Genomic DNA, 23,411 nt, shown 5'->3' with positions numbered 1-23,411 from the left:
CTGTCTCCCACCCGTGCTGCCAGTCTGGGATTCTGTCCGCCGGCCCCGCTCAGCCTGGGTCCCGGCTGCCGGCCCCAGTTACATCCATCCAGGCTGGCAGTGGGGACCCCAGACCGGCAGCGCCAGTGCAGATGGAACCCCAGACCGGCTGAGCCGCTCAACCTGGGGCCGGTCTGGGGTTCCGACCGCCGGCACCTTCCCTGCTGGGGTTCCGGCCGCCAGCCCCGCTCAGCCCTCTGCCAATCTGGGGTTCCATCGGGGGACTCCTGTAAATGTGAAATTTATTACTGGCACATGAAACCTTAAATTAATGAAGACTGGTTTGGTTGAAAATACATCTTGGTACCGGTTGATCATCTCAGTTACCTCCTTCTTCTGGTTCAGTGTCAGATCAGGGGATATCCTGATCTGCTCATGTAGGTTATTTCCCTGAATCGGGGCCTCTTGGGCCACCACACATGCCTCTTGCTGGTTCCAAGGTTTCAAGAGGTTAATGTTATAAATTTGTTCTTGTTTCCAGCATCCTGGCTGCTGCACCTTGTAGGTTACTTCCCCCACAGGTTCAACCACCTCATAGGGCCCCTGCCATTGGGCCAGAAGCTTGCTTTCTGCTGTGGGTACCAAAACCATCACTCAATCCCCTGGTTGGAACTGTCGGACTTTTGCCTGGTGATTGTAGTGGGTACGCTGGGCCTCCTGCGCCTTTTCCAAATGTTCCCGTACAATAGGGGTGACCCGGGCTATCCGGTCTTGCATCTGCAATACATGTTCTATTCTATTTCTCCCCTCATTGGGTTCCTCTTCCCATATCTCTTTGGCAATATCTAGTATGCCACGGGGGTGGCGCCTGTATAATAACTCAAAGGGGGAAAACCCAGTTGAGGCCTGAGGTACCTCCCGGACGGCGAACATAAGGTAAGGTAGTAGGGCATCACAATCCTTCCCGTCCCAACTTAGCACCTTCCGTATTATAGCCTTGAGGGTTCGGTTAAACCTTTCTACCAGCCCATCGGTCTGCAGATGATAGACTGAAGTTCTCAGGGTATGTATATGGAGCAGGGTACAGAGGTCCTTCATTAACTTCGACATAAATGGGGTTCCTTGGTCTGTTAATATCTCCTTTGGTAGCCCCGCTCGGGCAAAGATCCCCACCAATTCTTTAGCTATTGTTTTAGAAGCCGTGTTCCGCAGGGGGACGGCTTCTGGGTAGCGAGTAGCATAGTCCAAAACAATAAGTATATATTGGTGGCCCCGGGCTGTCTTCTCCAGGCTTCGTCCATGGCTATTCGCTCAAAGGGGACCTCTATGATGGGAAGGGGTACTAAAGGTGCCCTCAAGTCGGGGCGGGGACTGTGGTGCTGACACTCTGGGCAGGACGCACAGTACCTCCGCACTTCCTCATATACTCTGGGCCAGAAGAATCGTCGTAGGACTCCTGCCAGGGTCTTCTCTACCCCCAAATGCCCCCCAAAAAGATGACTAGGGGCAAGACTTAATACAGCATTCTGGTGTTTTTGAGGTACTAGGATCTGCTGTACCTTCTGCCCCTGTACTGGTGCAACCTGGTATAAGAGATCCTTCTTCATTATGAAGTAGGGTCCTGGACCCTGGGTTTTCCCTTCCACGGGAACCCCATCTATTTTGGTCACCTCTTTCCTAGTCCTTGGGTCTTCAGCCTGGTCCTGTCCAAAATTTCCTCTCCCAGAGCTAATCTGGCCGAGCTCTAGGCGGCCAGTCTCTGTTGCCTCTACTGGTTCAGAGGCATTAGGGTGGGGGTCAGACTCGGGTGCTTCTCCCTCCTGGGTGGCCTCCTTTTCAGCGGCTCGGGTCCGCCTACCTATGAGAGTGACCCTCTGGCTTTGGGTCAGTATTTGAGTTCCCAAGGCCTTAGCTGCCCTCCTTGCCCTTTTTGACTTTCTACCCTGTCTGGGAGTGGAGAACAAATCTGGGGATATTTCAGAGAAGATTGGGGGTTGACAGTCTACTGTGGATGCCTCACTGACTTCAGGGTTTCCCCTTTTCTCCAATTCCCCTACAAGGAGTAAGTCTCCAAACCCTGGGAAGTCCGTCCCTATGAGCACCGGGTATGGGAGTTTAGGGACTACATCTGCTGCTACCTCAGTAATGTTCCCCTGAATCTCGATTTTTTACTGGGATGGTGGGGTAATAACCAACTGTCCCATGGACGCATGTTATCCCCATACGCTTAGCCCACAGCAGCTGACTACACTTCACGAGCTTCCCCGGGACAAGTGTGATAGCACTCCCCGAATCAACCAGTGCTGTGGTCTCTACCCCATTTAGCTTCACTAGTCTGGTGTACATATGTGGGGTTAGTGATACCCCCACGAGGTGGATTAGGGAGCATGGGTCAGCCCAGTTCCTCATGTTACACTGCATAGGCTCCTCAGCATTGGGACGCTGTGCAGCTATGTGTCCCCACTCCCCGCAGGCATAACATTGGTATGGAGCCCTAGGCATTCCCCAGTCTCTTGGTTTGGGCAGTCTAACACCTTCTCCCTCAGTGCTCCGACTCTTTGTGGCTTCTGGTGGGCCTTCAGCTGCTCTCTTTTTCCACCTGGGCTCTCCTGGTGGCCCAGTCACCCGAGCTCTAGGGCCTGGTGCTGCTAGTTTAACCCGGGGTGCCTCTTCCTTAACTGATCGGGTCAGCTCCCTCGCCGTCCTTCACCTCTCTACCAGTGCGACAACCTCATCATAGGTGGAGGGTTCGTTCTGGCTTACCCAGGCGCGAAGGTCTGGTGGTAGTCCTCTCATGTACCGGTCAATGACCAGAACCTCTTTTTTTTTTCTTCCCCCACCCCCTTCCCCAAGAGGGACAATGGATCCCTCTAAACAGAGGCCAGAGCTGGGCTGGGGGAATCCTTTTTAGCCAAAGGACAGATTTCGACAATTGCAAGCCAACTGAAAGCAAACATGCCTTTAAAAATAGTAACTGTTTGAAGTTAGTGGTAAATGTCATCATGTGTGATAAGTACTTGGACACTTCTCTCTAGTGGCCTATGGCAAGGCTTTAGCTGCTGTTTGCACAGGTCTTGTTAAGTGCCTCTTGCTTTCATGGTATATACCTCTACCATAAACACTATGAACAGCAAAGCAAACAGCTGGCAAGCAACGCAGGCTTCCTTTGAAGAAGCAGCACCTAATCAAACTGTGAACAAATTGTTTGAGGTAAAAGAATCTGACATTCACAGCAGTGATTTTGTAAAAATTATTTCAGCACTCACATTGCTTTACTTTGCTTCATTGCAGTTGCCCTGAAGAGTCACTGCTCCAAAGGGGGAACAGAAAGGAATGGTGACCATGACAATGGGAGGACCTTGGGACTGGATGACAGAATCATACCAGAGGGTGAACTGCTATTACAGGTTGGTGCTTCAGGCATTCTCTCTACAATCAAGTCTGTCTGCAAGGCTTATCTGGGCACTTCCTCTCTCTCTCTCTCCTCTTCCACCTTGACTCCCGTGCATTTACTTTGTGGTAGAAACAGACAAATGTTTGGTTCAAAATGTGACTGACAAAAAAAAAAAGACCATGCAGCCCCTGGTTGCCTTGTTATTTCAGCCTGCAGAAATCAGTCCAGCCTCTTATTTAACACCTCACAGTAGAGCATGGTGTAAAGATACAGAGCTTGATTCTCCACTGCTTTGCACCTTTTGTAGTCACTAGCACTGGTGTAAAATGGAAGTACTGGTGGAGTATTACATCCTGTTTGAACACGTATAAAAGGCAGTGAAGAGTCATTTACAATTTACTATTCTTCCCACTCACTTCCACGGGAGTTGACATAGATCATTTCAAACCATCTGCAGCTAGCTGCCATAAATGGGCGTTTAACCCACACACCTCCTGGATATGATGTTCTGTCCCATGTAGTGGCACTGAGACCACTTAGAGAGAGAGAAAGCAATTAATGAGTCTGCTCTACAGCCTTAACTACCAGTCAGTTGGCTTTTAGCTCATGCAGTAGAGGCTCATGCACTAAGCTCCAGAGATCCCCAGTTTGATCCCACCCACCAACGACCGGGGGGTGTTGGCTTTACAGGCGCACAGAGTTTTCTGGGTTTTTTTAAGACAAAACCCAGTGTTGTTGTTGAATGGTCCCTATTGTATTCCAGTGTGGGTTATGCATGCACACCTAGTTGGAGAATTTGGAAGTAGTGTTTGTTGGTCTGTGCATGTGCCCTGACTCGCCTCAAGCTTCCATTTAAGGCAATAAAGGGGCGGGGTGGACCACCACATCTCCAGATCTCCTTGCTGCCATATAGTCCAGGTTCAAACCTTCCGTGTCCTCTTCTCTGGAGTTCTAATTATGGTTGTAAATAGCTTTACTAGTTTTATTTCTTTTCTAGTTTTTAACAGTTTAATCTAGATTTCAGGGACTTTCCCCATTACCCCTACCCCATACCCCTGTTCAAGTACCACACTATGCCCAGGACTGCAGGCTTCAAACTCTGCGCCTCTTGCCTGTGATCCTTTTCAGTGAGCTGTGACCATCAATGCTGCCTCTATTGCTTGAGTGGGAGAAGCTCACATTGCAGCTAGGTGCAGTATTTGCCAGTCCTTTCCCAGCCATACCTGAGAAGGCTCAGCACTTTGTCTCTGCACGTATCTCATGGAGATGGCCATGAGACCACGTCAGACCCAGGCCAGGAACTACCCCAGACATCAGTCTGATTCAGCAAGGAGTGCACCTCCCACTGCTACATCTGACTCTGGTACTGGCAGAAGGAAAAGATTAAATGCCCCTTACACCAGGCAGATGCTGATCCATGACTGCACCCCAAGAAACCTGACTGGATCTAGAGTCTCCTCCTTCAGGACCCTCCACTTCCAGAGAACTCACATCCTGCCATGGGCTATGCCTGCTATACAGATTCTCATGCTTTCCTTGCATGTTATACGCCAGTCCATCAGCTCCAACGGTACCATCATTCAAACCAGAGTCCACCTCTTCCCATGAATCGGAACCTAGGGAAGAACCATCCTTACCATCCTGCTACTATGAACCATCACAGAGACCAGCACGCCCCAGGCAAAACCATAGAGCTTTAATCATCAAATCCAACACCTAGAATTGCACTAAGAAATGAACTGGAAGCTAATGCAGTTTACTTCTCATGTCTTGCTTACAACACTCCTGCCGAGACATCATAGAATGATGTTCGCTTTTTTTGCAACGGTGTTACGCTGTTGACGCATATTTAGTTTGTGATCCACTATGACCCACATCCCTTTCCGCAGGACTCCTTCCTAGGTAGTCATGTCCCATTATCTGTGTGTGCAACTGATTGTTCCTTCCTAAGTGGAGTACTTTGCATTTGTCCTTATTGAATTTCACCCTATTTACTTCAGACCATTTCTCCAGTTTGTCCAGATCATTTTGAATTTTAATCCTATCCTACAGAGCACTTGCAACCCTTCCCAGCTTGGTATCGTCCACAAACTTTATAAGTGTACTCTATATGCCATTATCTAAATCATTGATGAAGATATTGAACAGAACAATATGGACCCAGAACCGACCCCTGCAGGACCCCATTTGTTATGCCCTTCCAGCATGACTGTGAGCCACTGATAACTAATATCTGGGAACAATTTTCCAACCAGTTATGCACCCACCTTATAGTAGCTCCATCTAGGTTGTATTTCCCTAGTTTGTTTATAAGAAGGTCATGCGAGACAGTATCAAAAGCCTTATGAAAGTCAAGATATACCACATCCACCGCTTCCCCCCCTATCCACAAGGTTTGTTACCCTGTCAAAGAAAGCTATCAGGTTGGTTTGACAAAATTTGTTTTTGATTGCTTAATTATTTGCTCCATTATCTTTCCGGGTACAGAAGTTAAGCTGACTGGTCTGTAATTCCCTGGGTTGTCCTTATTTCCGTTTTTTATAGATGGGCACTATATTCGCTCTTTTCTGGTCTCCTCCTTCTTCATGAGATTTCCTTTGCTGCCTGAAGACATGGCTTCAGTCCATGTACTCAGCAAACTGTCACTCTATGAACTTCATGCTGATAGTCCCATCCACAGTACTGTTATCCCTCCTATAGTGGACAGACCCACATCACATGTGCATGGGAGTCCCCTTTCTTCCCTCTTCCCCCAGACAAAACTAGCATCACTGTTAGGTGGGGGAGCATATAGAGACAACCCGTATGACACAAGGGATGTGGCCACCTCAAGAATCCAGGCTGCACATCAAAATCCTAGAACTTAGAGCAGTAAGATTTGTGTGTGAATCCTTTCTTCCACTCATCCACTTGCATCATGACGAACAACACCAACACGGTCTTTAATATGGAAAAACAAGGGGGAGTGAGATCTGTCGCTCTCATGTGCAGAAACAGTCAATCTCTGGAACTGGTGTTTCAGCAATCAGAGCACCCTATCTTCCAGGGACGTAGAATGTGGTTACTCAGCAGATACTTTGCAATCAGTGCTACATGATATCTTCACACAATGAAGGATCCCAACTAGGGACCTATTTTGCTTCTCAGACAAACAGCAAGTGCACCACATACTTCTCCAGCAAAGCTCCTTGTTATCACTCCCAGGGTGATGTCCTCCTTCTCTCCTGGTCAGACCAGCTCAACTACGCCTTCCCTCCTCTACTGCTCCTTTCTTGAGTGCTCCACAAAATCTATTGAAACAAGGCAACCGTCATTCAGATTTGCCACCTTCTGGCCCAGACAATTCAATTCTGGTTCCCCAATCTCCTGCGGATGTCAATCCACACACCAAGCCCCCAACCCAAACTTCCCTTTGACCGGGTACAATGGTGAGATCAAGCACAATCCACATACAGTCCGCCTCAGGGCATGGTAGTTGGATGGGCATCACCTATAGAATGGGCATGTTCCTCTGCAGTACAAGACATTCTCCCTAACAGTAGAAAAATTCTACTAGATAATGTTACTATACTAAGTGGAGACGTTTTTCATCTTGGGCACAACATAAAGAGGTTTTACCAGAAGCAACAGAGTCCCCTAATCGTAATCACGTTCTATCCTTATAGACATTGGGGCTCACCCTCAGCACTTGGACGGTGCACGTAGCAGCAATCACCACATTCCATCCTCCTGTGCAAGGGTACTCCGCTTTTAAAAAACACCTGCTAACCGCTAGATTGTTGGGTGTTTTTTTGAAAGGCCTCCTCAACTGTCCCACCTCTCCAAACGATTGCACCTCAATGGGTCCTAAATCTGGTACTCTTGGTATTCATGAAGCCTCCCTTTGAGCCAATGGCATCTTGCTCCATGAAGGTCACCTTTCTCATGGCTATTACTTCAGCAAGAAGGATCAGGAAACTCAGAGCTATGAGGGCAGAGCCACCATTTGCAGTTTTCCACAACTACACCCAAATTTCCTACCTAAGGTGATCTCCTAGTTTGACATTAACCAATTCATTCACTTACCAGTTTTTTCCCCGAATCCGTACACATCTGCAGAAGAACATTGCCTTCATTCCCTCTTCATCCAAGCTCTGGTTTTCATTCTCTGCAGGTAGAAGACCAATCAAAGTCCCCTAGACTGTTTATTGCGGTAGCAGAGAGACTCAGAGGAAAGGCCATCTCCACCCAGAGAATGGATTTCTAGCTGCATTAAACTCTGCTACCAGCTGTTGAATCTACCCCCATCCCTGCCCTCCACATAGGTACAGGCTTATTCCACTAGAGTTCAAGCTACAATCATGGCCTCCCTTCAGGATGTGCCTCTCATAGGCATACATGGAGCAGCCACGTGGAGTTCTGCCCACACCTTCACCACATACTATGCCTTGGTGCAGGACTCACTGGCACACACATCCTTTGGCACAGGTGTTTTTTTTGCACGACCCTCTTGCCCTCTATCCTTGCACCCTCCTGCAACTCAGGTACTGCTTGTCAGTGGAATACAATAGAGACCATCACTTGAAGAGGTTACTTACTTGTGACTGGATGGTCTTCAAGATGTGTGGTCCCTATCAGTATTCCACTTCACACCCTCCTTCCCCTCTGGTTTGGATCTGTCAGATTCACTGTTGGAGGAATTTGAGATGTGGTTGGTCCGTCCTGTGCTTTATTGCCTCAGATGGAAGCATGAGATGAGTTAGGCACATGCATGGACCAAAGGACAGTACTTTTGAATTCTCTAACTAGGGCATATGGCACGCATGCATAATGCACAGTGGAATCCAGATAGGGGCCACACATCTCGAAAAACTCCAGTTACAGGTAAGTAACCTCCCCTCTCCCAGTAACAAGAGAACATAATTAAATATGGTGTCAGAACAAAACAGAAAGCTCTGTTGAATGGATGTGGATGAAGAAAACTAAGACTGTTTTTAGAAACTTGGTCAAAGTGAGTTATTGCTGAGTAATCACTGTGTTTTTTGGAATAAGCAAGGAATACGTATTCTCCTTGTTTCTTTGGATTTGTAAACTGGCCAGCTCTACTGCTAAAAGTATGGTCTGACTTCTTCAAAATCTGAAACTTTGCCAACATTTTTATATACACTTCAAACTCTGACAAATGGAAAGGGAAAGAAAATGTAGTGAAAATTTTTTTGACCTGGGCTACACTTACATGTAGAATATATAAACGCCATTTTGCAAATGAACACAGTGCAAATAAGACTCCAACTCTCCCTGCCAAAGAAACATAACATGAATCTGCACCTGAACAAATACTCTTTCCAGTGTGTCCTCCTGCAGCCTAGTCCACTTTAGGCTTGGAGTATGGCGATGAGGTCCAAGTTGGGGCTACTTGCTGAAATGTATCGCAGTCACGTACAGGCAAGAAAAAACAGACGTGAAAAAGCAACTGGGATGGCACCTTCCAATAAACAATGCATTCTATTCATTGCTGCATGCTGACTGGCCACCTACAATAGCTGCTTCATCCACTCACAGAGGTTGCTGCATTTTAACCACTGGGGAAATCATTTTGGTATGTCTACTGCATGAAGCCAAAGCATGATCATAAGCAAAACAGCTTTGCATGAAGTAAGCCTATGAGGTGCAGGGAGAGGAGAGGGAGATGCTAACCTCGAAATAGGATTCAGCATCATTGCTACAACCTAGGGTGGGGGTAGTGGCCATGGCCCTCTGTCATCTTCTCTCCATGCAAAGTTTTTTGAGTCGTCAGATCTGGGCTGTGTGTTTGTGACCCACTATTCTCAGCCTAACCCTCTCCCCTGCCCCTACCCCCACCCCCAGCACATAGGAGTCCGCCCTGTACTGCCAAGACCCCTTGCAGCAGAAAAACAGCACCACCAATGTAGGTTGAGCCTCAGATTCGTATGTAGGGACTGGAATTTGCCAGTTGTTTCTAAAGCACTTTAAGATCCTTTTGTTGAAAGGCCCTATGTAAATATATTTGTGGAATGTGAATCTTTCCTTGTCAGGGGTGATCACACACTGAAATGCTGTATTTAAGCCAGAATTCCTCACTGAGTCCTTAATCTAAAGTTGGGTTGTTGTTTAAGGTAAATGTTAATGATCCTCGCTCTAAAATCACCAAGCTCGTGTAGCCAAATAATGCTCCCCCCCCCCCCGTCCCTGGAATCTCCATTTTTTCAGACTTGAAAGAAAAACTCACCTGGGGGCTTTGGAGACACTCTCAGTGCAGGAAGTAATTTGCAAAGGTCTGAACACCTACACATTGGGCTTGTCAACAAGTGGCCTTCGCAGCCATAACAGTAACGCTGCCTCTTCTGTATCTGTCTGCTGCTCACCAGTGCATGGGGCCCTTCACTGGTGGCTCAGAGGCAGTAGGGCTTCTATGCACAGGGAGCCACCTGCTCTGCTTTAGGACATTCTGCCCCATGCATGGAGTCTGAGATGTCCTGCTGCTTTCCCCAGTTCCCTGCAGTGTTTTTTAAGAGGGGCAGTTTTCCCCGAGGGAGAACTCCTTTGTCTCTGCCTTCCCTCTTCTGAGCTTTCTTTCTCTGCTGTTCCTCTGCCGCGATTTGCTTGCCAAGCTAAGTGAGCTGCTGTGAAGATGGCTGAAAGGCTGCACCAAGAATAGTGTATAGTCAGGTAGAGCGCTACAGGCTGGAAAGCCCCTTTGGCTGCTGGGGAGGTCTAGACCTGCTGACTCCTATGGAGGAGGAGAAGCTAACGGCTGTTAGAAACAGGGGTGGGCATGGCAGAATGAGTAACAAAACTCACCCCCATCTGCAAAAATGCCATTTTTCAGCCAACCTCCCCCATTTCATTTGGCAGCTGTGCTCATGGCCTCCATCTTATCAGAGGCAAGAGAAGGGGAAGGAGACAATCCTATGGTCTTCAGGAGTGCTTTTGAAGCTCACAGAGAGCACCCAGCCATCCTCTGGTCCGCCCCCAGTGCTGCTGGGAATGCCCCCCCCTTCCTCCTCAGCAATGCCCCATCTACATGGACCTGGACTGGAGCAGCTGGAGGAGTTCCTGACTGATCCTTCCCTCGGGGAGTTGGGCATACACTGGCAGTGAACTCTCATCTATGCATAGGGAAGTGAGGGGAATGGGTGTGCGAGAAGGCCACTTTGCCACTGGAGGAGCATGCCCTGCTGCCCTTCTCACACTGAGACTCCACAAACACGGAGAGCTGGGATGGAGACTCTGCTTCCCGGTACCTGCTTGCATTTTTCTCCAGTGCTCTGCCACAGTCCTTGTACCTCCCATGGTGGCCAGGCCTCCTGCCTGGTGCCTAACCAATGGAGTGATCTGCATGCATGGGGAGGGGTCTCCCCTCCTTCTTGGATGACAAAGGAGAAGGCTGAAGGGACAGGCTGCATTGCAGAGGGCACCAGGCACATACCTGCAGCTGCTGTAATCTTGCCCTATGGCTTCAGTGAGGAGCTCTCTGGGCAGCCATGAGGATGACAGAGGCTGGAGAGAACGGTGTGCTACATGGGGGGCACTAGGAGCCCATTACCTAGCTCTGCACCCTAGAGATTGCTATCTGCAGCAGGGTCAAGAGGAGCAGCAGCCCATGTCCAGACAAGGGGGCTCCCGGCAGAAAAGGCTTTCCTTGTTGAACAGGGAGGGGAACCCATGGACACTCTCATACAAAGCTGGCTATGCTTTATCATGAGTAATCTCCTTGAGTCTATCCATTTAGATTAACAAGAGAAGGATAAAGGGTGACTTGATCACAGTCTAAAGTACCTATATGAGGAACAAATATTAATAATGGACTTTTTGATCTAACATGATCCAGTTGGAAATTGAAACTAGATCAATTCAGATGGGAAATAAGGCATAATATTTTAACAGTCAGGGTTCTTAACCCTGGGAACAACTTCAGGGCTTGTGGTAGATTCTCAATCACTGGTCACTTTTTTAAAATTAAGATTGGAAGTTTTTTCTAAAAGATAATTCCTGGTTGGACTAGAATGTAATGTGGGGAAGTTCTCTGCTCCGTCGTACAGGAGGTCAGACTAGCTGATCACAGTGATCCCTTCTGGCCTTACCTATGAAGCACTGTGTGTGCTCCTGTGCTTTCCCCATCACTGCTAATTTCTGGGCCTTTTCTTTGTAGTCCGACCGCTATAAGTATTCACTGACTTTTCAATGTTATGGGACAAATTCTTTGCTTAAACCCGCTGTTAAACAGCTGAAAGCAGAGTTTGGCCCTTCATGGTCTGTCCCTCCACGTAATTCCCACTCGTGCCAATATTTTTGATATAAAATGTTCTTATTTCACACACGCCCTAGAAACTTACAGAAATAAAAGCAAACTGAATTGGTGTAATGATCTCAACTCTAAAGAGTTGATCTCAAACTATGTAGAAACTTCCCTCTCTGAATCCACTCCCTGGTAGAAACCTCTGTAACCGGATGGCTTTGCATTATGTCCTGAAGGTCAGCAAACTCTCTGGCTCTACTAGACCCATGGAGAAACCAAGACCCCTCCACTGAGAATACTCTGCCACTGGCCACCATGCAGGGCCGTCCCTAGAGTGGTGCAGGGCCTGGAACAAATCAGCCTGTATGGGCCCCCCAGGAAGCACGGAGTGTGCTGGGTCTCCCGCAGGGGCACTTGGGGGGCGCCGGGGCTCCAGCTGCTCCATGGGACATGGGCCGAGGAGGCTTACCTGGAGCAAGGGGCACCCACTGGTAGTCGGCGGTGCCTGTCTGCTGGGTGCCAGTGTGGACTGGGACCCCCACACTCCCTGGCCTCTGCATTCAGATGGGGATGGGGCCGGGGTGGGCGCACAGGGCGGGGGAGCTGCATGTGGAGCACCCTCCTGCCAGTGCTAAGTGGTCTCAGTGCCGCTAGATCATAGAATCACAGAATATCAGGGTTGGAAGGGACCTCAGGAGGTCATCTAGTCCAACCCCCTGCTCAAAGCAGGACCAATCCACAACTAAATCATCCCAGCCAGGGCTTTGTCAAGCCTGACCTTAAAAACCTCTAAGGAAGGAGATTCCACCACCTCCCACCATTAATGAAGATATTGAACAAAACCAGCCCCAGGACCGACCGTTAGGGCACTCCGCTTAATACCGGCTGCCAACTAGACATAGAGCCATTGATCACCACCCGCTGAGCCCAATGCTCTAGCCAGCTTTCTATCCACCTTATAGTCCATTCATTCAGGCCATACTTCTTTAACTTGCTGGCAGGAATACTGTGTGAGATCGTATCAAAAGTTTTGCTAAAGTCAAGGAATGACATGTCCACTGCTTTCCCCTCATCTACAGAGCCAGTTATCTCATCATAAAAGGCTAGGTTAGTTAGGCTAGTTAGCTAGGTTAGTCAGGCATGACTTGCCCTTGGTGAATCCATGCTGACTGTTTCTGATCACTTTCCTCTCCTCCAAGTGCTTCAAAATTGATTCCTTGAGGACCTGTTCCATGATTTTTCCAGGGACTGAGGTGAGGCTGACTGGCCTGTAGTTCCCAGGATCCTCCTTCTTCCCTTTTTTTAAAGATTGGCACTACGTTAACCTTTTTCCAGTCGTCCGGGACTTCCCCCGATCGCCATGAGTTTTTAAAGATAATGGCCAATGGCTCTGCGATCACATCCGCCAACTCCTTTAGTACTCTCGGATGCAGCGCATCCGGCCCCATGGACTTGTGCTCATCCAGCTTTTCTAAATAGTCCTGAACCACTTCTTTCTCCACAGAGGGTTGGTCACCTCCTCCCCATACTGTACTGTCTGGTGCTGGTCTGGGAGCTGACCTTGTTCATGAAGACAGAGGCAAAAAAAACATTGAGTGCATTAGCTTTTTTCCACATCCTCTGTCACTAGGTTGCCTCCCCCATTCAGTAAGGGGCCCACACTTTCCCTGACCACCTTCTTGTTGTTAACATGACTGTAGAAACCCTTCTTGTTACTCTTAACATCCCTTGCTAGCGCAATTCCAATTGTGATTTGGCCTTCCTGATTTCACTCTGCATGCCTGAGCAATATTTTTATACTCCTCTCTGGTCATTTGTCCAAGCTTCCACTTCTTGTAAGCTTCTTTTTTGTGTTTAAGTTCAACAGGGATTTCACTGTTAAGCCAAGCTGGTCGCCTGCCATATTTACTATTCTTTCTACACATCAGGATGGTTTGTTCCAGCAACCTCAATAAGGATTCTTTAAAATACAGCCAGCTCTCCTGGACTCCTTTCCCCCTCATGTTATTCTCCTAGAGGATCCTGCCCATCAGTTCCCTGAGGGAATCAAAGTCTGCTTTTCTGAAGTCCAGGGTCCATATTTTGCTGCTCTCCTTTCTTCCTTTTATCAAGATCCTGAACTCGACCATCTCATGGTCACTGCCTCCCTGGTTCCCATCCACTTTTGCTTCCCCTACTAATTCTTCCCTGTTTGTGAGCAGCAGGTCAAGAAGAGCTCTGCCCCTAGTTGGTTCCTCCAGCACTTGGACCAGGAAATTTTCCCCTACACTTTCCAAAAATTTCCTGGATTGTCTGTGCACTGCTATATTGCTCTTCCAGCAGATATTGGGGTGATTGAAGTCCCCCATGAGAACGAGGGCCTGTGATCTAGTAACATCTGTTACTGTTAGATGGGACAGAACACCACACCCAGAAGGTTTGTGGATTACACTAGCTCGTGTCGACAGACGCATGCTACCTCTCATCAAGCTAACATGCTAAAGATAGTAGCAGAGCTAGGGTCACACCAATAGCGGTGGTGTGGGCTAGCCACACCGTACCCACGGACTCTGGGAGGGCACGTTCTAGCCCGTGACAGCTCTTGCCGCTGCCTATGCTACCCTGGCTCAGCTACTATTTTTAGCATGCTAGCTCAATGAGAGGTAGTGTGCGTATCTCTGTGCGAGCTAGGACTGTCACCCCAGCTCCTAGTGTAGATGTACCCTTACACACACACCCCCCCCAAACAGCACTTGAGTCATGTAAAAGAGCTTAAACTTAATGTGACTTAAACCCACTTTAAGACCCCTTTTTACTGACAGAGTAGTGAAAAGAGGTTTCAGCATAAATGAGAATAGTTAGAACAGGGACTGCAATTATTTGTTAAAATGCATCACTGTTCCTTGTATCACTATGAAATGTAGACCATGAGTGGGGTTAATATCTTGCTCACCAGAAATGAAACCAATCTGCAATCAGTGTGATTAACAAAACACAATTGAAACATTGGGGGAAGTGGTCATTGTTGTCATCATCTAGAAATGTTTCTGCCTGGAGCCTGCTCTAAGGGTTAAAGGTAGTGCATTCAGTGGCATTAATTAACCTCTGCCGTAGATTCCCACACAGTGAGATCTGCTCTGAAAATAGACCATTTGTGTCTAGAATAAAGGGGGGGATGAATACAGATCTGGACAATGAAAAGGGAATTGGCAGCAACAATAGCTGAACTTGGCTAAGAATGCACACCAGATTCTAATTACTTCAGACATCTGTACATTAGTGAATTGGGAAGGCAGTCCAGGGTTGGATGTCAAGGCTTCGAATTGCCAGCAGTGGTTAAAGTGACAGAACCACTATTATTGGTTTATTAAGACTTCTGGGGCAAGCCTGAGAACCTTTTAATACAGTAGGATTTGTGCACAGGTCTGAATCAGACTTGACATAATGATGCCTCTTAATGATTGCTGTGGATTTCTGCTCGCTCTATTGCAGTCTCGGAATGCATGCTATCTCAGGTATCTTGGGTACATCCAGAGACTGCTGAGCAACATGTGAGCAGGCCATGTTGGCCTGGATCCCCGTAACAGGGTCCCGCTCCACACAGTCTCCTTCCCTGCAGAAACTACAGAGGCTCCTCCAGGTGTGACCTTTTATTTCTAGTTCCCTCCACCAATGTCACCACAGTCCCCCTGTAACAGTCTGTTTACAATGTTAACTGAGCTTTTGGCCCTGAATGGGAATGGAGGTCTCCTTACTCTGCCCAGTGTTGCAGAGCTAGGACTAGAAACCACAGTTCCTGATGCCCAAGGCAAGGTCCTTGCCCTTAGACCATGCTGTACATTTTTTTTCTTTCCCAAAATTATTCATGATGGGTCTATGCTCCCTATCACAGTTAGACAAGGTGAGGAGCTGGTACTAGTGGCCAAGTCTCTGAAGCAGCAGAAAAAAGGAGTGTGATAGAGTGCAGGGAGTGAGTAGGTAAGCCTGCACTCTGATCACTTAGAGGTTAATTAGTGCCCCAGGGGAAGCTGACTAGGGTTAATGATCTAATCAGGCTGGTGGTCTGGATGAGGTAATAACTCATTTGGCCCCAGCAGCTGAGGGCTGATAAAAGAAGCACAGGAAGGGAATGCAGGGAGAGAGGGGGGGGGAACTGGCCTAGGTGGGGCTAGTCACACAAAGGGCTCAGAGTAAGGAGACCTCCATTCCCATTCAGGGCCAAAAGCTCAGTTAACATTGTAAACAGACTGTTACAGGGGGACTGTGGTGACATTGGTGGAGGGAACTAGAAATAAAAGGTCACACCTGGAGGAGCCTCTGTAGTTTCTGCAGGGAAGGAGACTGTGTGGAGCGGGACCCTGTTACGGGGATCCAGGCCAACATGGCCTGCTCACATGTTGCTCAGCAGTCTCTGGATGTACCCAAGGCTGGCTCTGTGGTTGGAGTCAGTGTGGTGCAGGCAGAGACAAGGAACAGCTGCCACTTGACTCAGGCTGCTCCTCTTGGACGCTGGTGGAAATTCCCATGGCTTTGCCACTGGGTGCATTGACTCCTGTTCCCAGCTGTCCTCTGCTCTGCAGTGGGAATATAAAGCAAGGGCAGCTGGAATAGTCAATGACAGAAACCATGCTTCCAGGTTGGAGGGGAGCCACAGAGAACAGCGTAATGCGGAAAGCACCTCTGCAGCATAGAGCTTCTCTTCCCCGGAGATATCCAGGGCTTGGAAGAGAGCACCCCAACCTTGCAGATTTCTTTGAGACAGCCCTGTGGGTATTAACAGACATGGGTGTAATATTGCCCCGTATTAGGGCCTAAATCAGGATCCAGTATAGGTCATATAATTTGCAAGCTCAGCAGGTCATCGTGTCCCAGAGCTGAGATCACCAGACAGTCATGACAGCTACATGGAGCATCACAGGGATATTCAGATGCTGATGTTGTCAGTTCTGAGAGGATATTTGCTAACTCTTATCTGCTTAAGCAAACACAGGGGTTCCAGTAAAATCCTAAGGTGACAGCTGCACTGTGAATTCAGACAAATGGCTATATTCACAGATCTGAAGGGACCATCATGATCATCCAGTCTGACCTCCCATATAAAATAGAGAACTTCCCTAAATAATTCCTATTTGAAGTAGTGCATATCTTAACACACACACATACACATATATATATATATATATCTCCAGTGTGCCATGGAGATACAAGACCAGTGGTGTTGATCTTCTACCTCAACTTCTGTTTGGACTCTGAGAAGATGTTAGCTCAGAGCTAGCCACCCTTTCAATCATCAGCTAATGACTGTTCAAAATCCCTAGCAATACATAAATAGAGCCTGACTCAGGAAACTGCACTGCAGAAGGGTTTGTGATGAAGGAAGCGTTGCTTCTGGCAGCTGCTCATTAAAGACAGTGCCTCATTTCTGAATGGCCTCTCATCTTTTATTTAACACCCAGCTGTGCTGTCCTGAAGGCAACACAGGGACCTCCTCAGACCAACACAAGCAAAGACTACTGAGAAGGTTTGAAATTAGTCTCCCCTGAAGAAAAGGGGTTGGAGGCTGGATAAAAATATACAAGCCAATGCAAATTCCTGCTTGGGAATATAGACATTCCCCTTCTACTATTGATTTTTCTGTCACTGATGAGGGTGGAAAGCCTTTGAACCGTAAAGTCTGAAAGTTGCGTACCATTAAAAATACATCTAAAATTTTATATTGGTGGCTGCATTAGCTGTGCTGTCCTGGGAATTCTTAGTGCTCTGTATTTCTCACAGGTGAAAGAACTTAAGTGTTTATTTTATAAAAACAGAACATACCACTCATCTAGTTAGTATCACTGTGTTTGGGTTCGGAATGCGCCTGAATGAGCACACATATTTTACTATATGGCATTTGATATTGGGTAGATAGCTCTATACCAATATAGACAGTTGTATTCATAGGGACACAGTGGGTGGCCATAGCTCTTATGTGTGTGTATTGTGTATTGTTGTTTGCTTATACATGCTCCCCAACGGAATCCTGTGAAATTAGCTCTTCTGTATTTACATAAAAATCCTGTTCCAAAATGCTTATTGTAGCATGTAGTACCAGATGATGCAAAAGAAAGCATCATAGTAGAAAATTATTATTTTTTCCTATTACCTGTCTTTTACAAGGCTGCTTACACCGTGGGATCAAGAGATTTTATACCCCTTATAATGTCTTATTTTCTCTCTGTCACTGTGTATATTCTCATGTACATTCAGATTCTTGAATCCTAATAAGCCCTTAACATCAGTGAAACCTTGTGGCAATGAGTTCCACAGGTTAAGTATGTATTGTGCATCTTCTTTCAATGACATTTCTAACTTACTGATTTTCAGTTGAAGAAAGTCCCTTTCTTCTTGTATGAAGAGAGAAGATAAATAGGAGTACGCAATTTGCCCTCTTTCTTATTCCATTCATTATTTTATATGCCTCTATCCTGACCACCTGTATTTATCTTCTCTCTAAATTAAACAGTTCCAATCATTTCGGTCTCTCTTCATATAAAGTTTGTGTGACTCTGGGGCCAAAAAGAGCAAATATGATCCTGGGATGTATAATCAGGGGAATCTCAAGTAGGAGTGGAGAGGTTATTTTATCTCTGTCTTTGGCACTGGCGCAATTGCTGCTGGAATCCTGAGTCCAGGTCTGGTGCCAACAATTCAAGAAGGATGTTGATAAATGGGAGGGGTTTCAGAGAATGATTCTGTCACAGGTATCTTTAGTAAAAGTCAGGGACAGGTTGCAGGCAATAAACAAGAATTAACGGAAGCCCACAACCTGCCCCTGACTTTTACTAAAAATAGGCTGGGGGAGTGGGGACAAACAGAGCGCTACCAGGACTTGCAGCTGCTCCAGCCCTGCCACTGCTCCTATGGCAGGGGCTGACGGTTGCTGCTCCAGTCTCAGGGGGGCTGACCCAACCCCAATCACCTCCAGGTAGCTGGGGACCGTTGCTCCAGCAGGCCCAGGGCTGGCCACTGGTTAGCTGTTCTGGCAGCTGCTGCACCACATCCCTGGGGCAGGCTGCCAGTCCGCTGCTCTGGCCCTTACCCAGAAGAAGTCCCGGAAAGTTCCAGAATCCATGACCTCCATGACAGAATCGTATCCTTAAGAATGATTAAAAGATTAGAAGACATACTTTTATAGTGATAGACTCAAAAGCTTAATCTATTTAGCTTACCAAAGAGAATGGGTGACTTGATTATCTATCAGTCCCTACATGGAGAACAAATATTTAATAATGGATCTCTTCAGTCTAGCAGAGAAAGGTCTAACAGAGTCCAGCATCTGGAAGTTGAAGATAAACAAATTCAGATATGAAATCAGGTGTAAACTTTTAACTGTGAGAGTAATTAACCATTGGAACAATCTACCCCTGACAATTTTAAAATCAAGATTGGGTGTTTTTCTAAAAGATCTGCACTGGGAATTATTTTGGGGCAGTTCTCTGGCCTGGATTGTACAAAAGGTCAGACTAGATGGTCACAATTGTCCTTCTGGCCTTGGAATCTGTGAATTTTTGTCTGCAGTGGGGTGGACATCCGCTCAGGCCCAGAAGGGTTTAAGAGAGCCCTTAGAGAGGGCTGGGGCAGGGGAAAAGTGGGCTGATTGGCAGAGCAGCTGCAGTTGGGGGCCATGCCCCAAACAGACCCAGTGGGCCTTATAAAAGCCAGAGAAGCAGAGAGACTGTCTCTCTAGCTCTGAGAGGGAGGGACCTTGCTGCAGGGACCTGAGCAGGGCTGGGGAAGGAGCTGGGGAGCTCCAGCTAGGAAAGCCCCAGGCTGCGGCCTAGTATTAGGCCCAAGAGGTACTGGGGTTGCAGGGGACAGCCCAAAGTTAGGCAGAGGCAGCAGGTCCAAACCCAACCTTGCCTGGAATGAGTGGCTCATACTGCATTCTGGCTCAGGGGCTAGCTGGTGATTGGCAGGAGCCTATGACTGAGGCAAGGTAGGGATAGTGGGTGGGGGGTTCCCCTGAGAGGGGGAGACCCAGATCTGTGGGGTATTGCCAGGGGGCAGCACCCAGTGAAAGGGGCACCGGGGTCCTGGGAGGGACACGGGAGCCAGCAGCAAGGTGAGACACTGGCCTGAAGAGGGCACTCCGGAGGCTGGAAAGCTAATTCCCTGAGACGACCAGCAAGTGGCGCCACCGGTGAGGCTGCGCCCTGGTTACAAAGTGGTGGAGAATGCGGGCATGAGCGGTCCACCCCTGATACAAAGGGCAAGGGCACGGACTGTGGAACGATTGCCCAAATCAGAAAGGAGAACTTGAAGGTGGAGAAGCAGGGACGATGGATCCCAGGTACACCGGGGTCTTCTATGGGGAGTTCCCGGGTGTTGTCTCTGGGTGGGGCCCAGTGTCAGCAGCTCACTGGAAGGGCGCTGACGGCCTGAAGGGGGACCGGGAGACCCAGGATGGCTTATGGGAGGCGCAGTGGGTCCTCCAAGGACAGATGGCCCAGCTGGTGGGTGAACAGCAGGCCTTGCAGAAGCTCCTCTGGCCCGTGTTCAGGAGAAACCGCTGAGGCCAGAGGGAGGAGCCTGGCGCTAGGACCAGGAGGCCTGGTGCAGAAACAAGGACTTCTTATGCCTGTGCCAGGCGTGGGCACTGGACAGGACTGTCCCTATGGGGCTGGGGGCTGAATGCCTCAACCTGGGACAGGACGGTGGCAGGTTCCCTCAAACCATCTTCTGGGTAAAGGAAGGAGTCCGGGCATGTTGGGACTGTGGGCAGCAGGGGCACCTTTGGCGAGAGTGCCCTGGCCCAAGGAACACAACTCAGGGCAACCCAGGAAGGGCTGGCCCAGTGAGGGACAACAGGAAGAAGCAGGAGGCCCAGGCAACATGGAGGCAGGGAGCCTGTTGGCGTTGCTGGGAGCCGGGCCACCTACGGAAAGACTGCCCCCTAGGGGGAGGGAAAATACAGCTGGAGGCAGCTGAGAGAGTGGCTGACCGGCCAGTAGGCCACCCAGGGGAGGTAGCAAAGATCGCAACCAGGATGGTGAGGATCCTGCTACCGGGTAGGACCCAGACCATCGCCAGGGAGGCCTGTGACAGGGAAACCCAAATGGACTGGGCCCAGCAGGAGGCTGGGACCCAGGTTGGGGTAGGACAGGGAATAGCGGGGACCCAGACCTAAGGGCGCAACTTGAGGCTGTGGAACAGGCCCGCTGGAGGGCGGAGACCCATGTCTGGGAGATGTCCCAGCCTGGGAGGCCTCAGAGAGAAGGTGTGTGAGCCTGGAGGGGTGAGCCTGGACGGCTAGTTCCAGGAAGCCCCAGCTGAGAGGCGTGGGGGTTTTGAGTGGGGGTGTAGCGGGGTGGACACCCGCTTGGGCCCAGAAGGGTTTAAGATAGCCCTGGGAGAGGGCTGGGGAAGGGGAAGAGCTGGGCTGATTGGCAGAGCAGCCGCAGCTGGGGGGGCCATGCCCCAGACAGACCTAGTGGGCCTTATAAAAGCCAGGAGAAGAAGAGACTCCCTCTCTCTCTAGCTCTGAGAAGGAGGGACCTGGCTGCAGGGACCTAAGCAGAGTACCTAGACTTGGAGCAGGGCTGGGGAAGGGCCTGGGGAGCTCCAGCCAGGAAAGCCCCAGGCTGCAGCCTAGTATTAGGCCCAAGAGGTACTGGGGTTGCAGGGGATAGCCCAAGGTTAGACAGAGGCAGCAGGTCCAAACCCAACCTTGCCTGGGATGAGTGGCTCATACTGCAGTCTGCCCCAGGGCACAGGGGCTAGCTGGTGATTGGCAGGAGCCTATGACTGAGGCAAGGTAGGGATAGTGGGTGGGGGGCTCTCCTGAGAGGGGGAGACCCAGAATTGTGGGGTACTGCCAGGGGGCAGCACCCATTGAAAGGGGCACCGGGGTCCTGGGGGGGGACATGGGAGCCAGCAGCAAGGCGACACGTGGGCCTGAAGAGGGCGCTCTGGAGGCTGGAACGCTAATTCCCTGAGACGACCAGCAGGAGGTGCCACCGGTGAGTCTGCGCTCCGTGACATTGTCTCATAGTTTACTTAGATTCTGCTCCTTTGGGCCAGATTTCTATTTTCTGAGAGCGATCCACTTTGCCTGAATAACCTCTTGGATCTTGCCATTTAAATACAGGGGCTTGTTGGTTTTACTTTCCTGACCACATAGGCTGTCAGAGCAACCCTTCCCAGTCCAGCACATAGAGGAAATGGGAGCATGGCGTGTTTGTGAGTACCTCTTTAGTGCCCCTCATAAAGAAGTGGGTGTCCGGTGTTCTAGACAAATATTTCTCTCCCTTCTACACAGGCCTGCTGCGATCTCATTACTGTCGATTTAGTCCCATCAGAAATGCTGAATTACAGAACAGGGATCACAAATGAGGCTGTTCAGGCTAAAGAACTGATCCTGGACCACTTTCATCTGCTCTCACTAGGGCTGTCAAGAGATTAAAAAATTAATCTCTATTTTAAAAAAAAAAGTATCGTGATTAATCCCACTGTTAAGCAATAATAGAATATCATTTATTTAAGTATTTGTGGATGTTTTCTACATTTTCAAATATATTTTTCAATGACAACACAATACAAGGTGTACAGTGCTCACTTTATATTTTTTATTACAAATATTTGCACTGTAAAAAAACAAAAGAAATAGTTTATTTCAATTCACCTAATACAAGGATTGTAGTACAATCTCTTTATAATGAAAGTTGAATTTACAAATATAGAATTATGTACAAAAAATAACTGCATTCAAAAATAAAACAATGTAAAACTTTAGAGCCTACAAGTCCACTCAGTCCTACTTCAGCCAATTGCGCAGACAAACAAATTTGGTTACAATTTGCAGGAGATAATGCTGCCCACAGCTTGTTTACAATGTCACCTGAAAGTGAGAACAGGTGTTCGCATGGCACTGTTGTAGCTGGCATTGCAAGATATTTACATGCCATATGCGCTAAAGATTCATATGTCCCTTCATGCTTCAACCACCATTCCAGAGGATGTGCATCTGTCATAAATATAAAGGGAAGGGTAAACCCCTTTAAAATCTCTCCTGGCCAGAGGAAAAATCCTCTCACCTGTAAAGGGTTAAGAAGCTAAAGGTAACCTCGCTGGCACCTGACCAAAATGACCAATGAGGAGACAAGATACTTTCAAAAGCTGGGAGGAGGGAGAGAAACAAAGGGTCTGTGTCTGTCCGTATGCTGCTTTTGCCGGGGATAGAACAGGAATGGAGTCTTAGAACTTTAGTAAGTAATCTAGCTAGGTATGTGTTAGATTATGATTTCTTTAAATGGCTGAGAAAGGAACTGTGCTGAATAGAATGACTATTCCTGTCTGTGTGTCTTTTATGTAACTTAAGGTTTTGCCTAGAGGGATTCTCTATGTTTTGAATCTAATTACCCTGTAAGGTATCTACCATCCTGATCTTACAGAGGGGATTTCTTTACTTCTATTAAAAGTCGTCTTGTAAGAAAACTGAATGCTTTTTCATTGTTCTCAGATCCAAGGGTTTGGGTCTGTGGTCACCTAGGCAAATTGGTGAAGATTTTTACCAAACCTCTCCCAGGAAGTGGGGTGCAAGGGTTGGGAGGATTTTGGGGGGAAGGACGTGTCCAAACTGCGTTTCCCAGTAAACCCAGTTAGAGTTTGGTGGTGGCAGTGGATATTCCAAGGACAAAGGGTAAAATTAATTTGTACCTTGGGGAAGTTTTAACCTAAGCTGGTAAAAGTAAGCTTAGGAGGTTTTCATGAAGGTCCCCACATCTGTACCCTAGAGTTCAGAGTGGGGGAGGAACCTTGACAGCGTCCATGCTGATGACG

The 23,411-nt window shown here is 48.3% G+C and overlaps 1 protein-coding gene across 1 annotated transcript in view; it reads left to right on the top strand.

Moving 5' to 3' along the window:
* Window positions 1-23,411, top strand: part of LOC140895914 (aryl hydrocarbon receptor) — a 131,221-nt gene that overhangs the window by 78,586 nt on the left and 29,224 nt on the right. Inside the window, exon 3 of the mRNA XM_073306818.1 lies at window positions 3,271-3,386. Coding sequence (XP_073162919.1) covers window positions 3,271-3,386 — 116 coding nt within the window. The remainder of the gene's footprint in view (window positions 1-3,270; window positions 3,387-23,411) is intronic.

The sequence above is a fragment of the Lepidochelys kempii genome, chromosome 11, assembly GCF_965140285.1.
Source record: "Lepidochelys kempii isolate rLepKem1 chromosome 11, rLepKem1.hap1, whole genome shotgun sequence".
In the NCBI taxonomy this organism is placed as follows: Eukaryota; Metazoa; Chordata; order Testudines; family Cheloniidae; genus Lepidochelys; species Lepidochelys kempii.
Note: the sequence above shows the minus strand (reverse complement) of the source record. Positions and strands in the feature narration are given on the sequence as shown.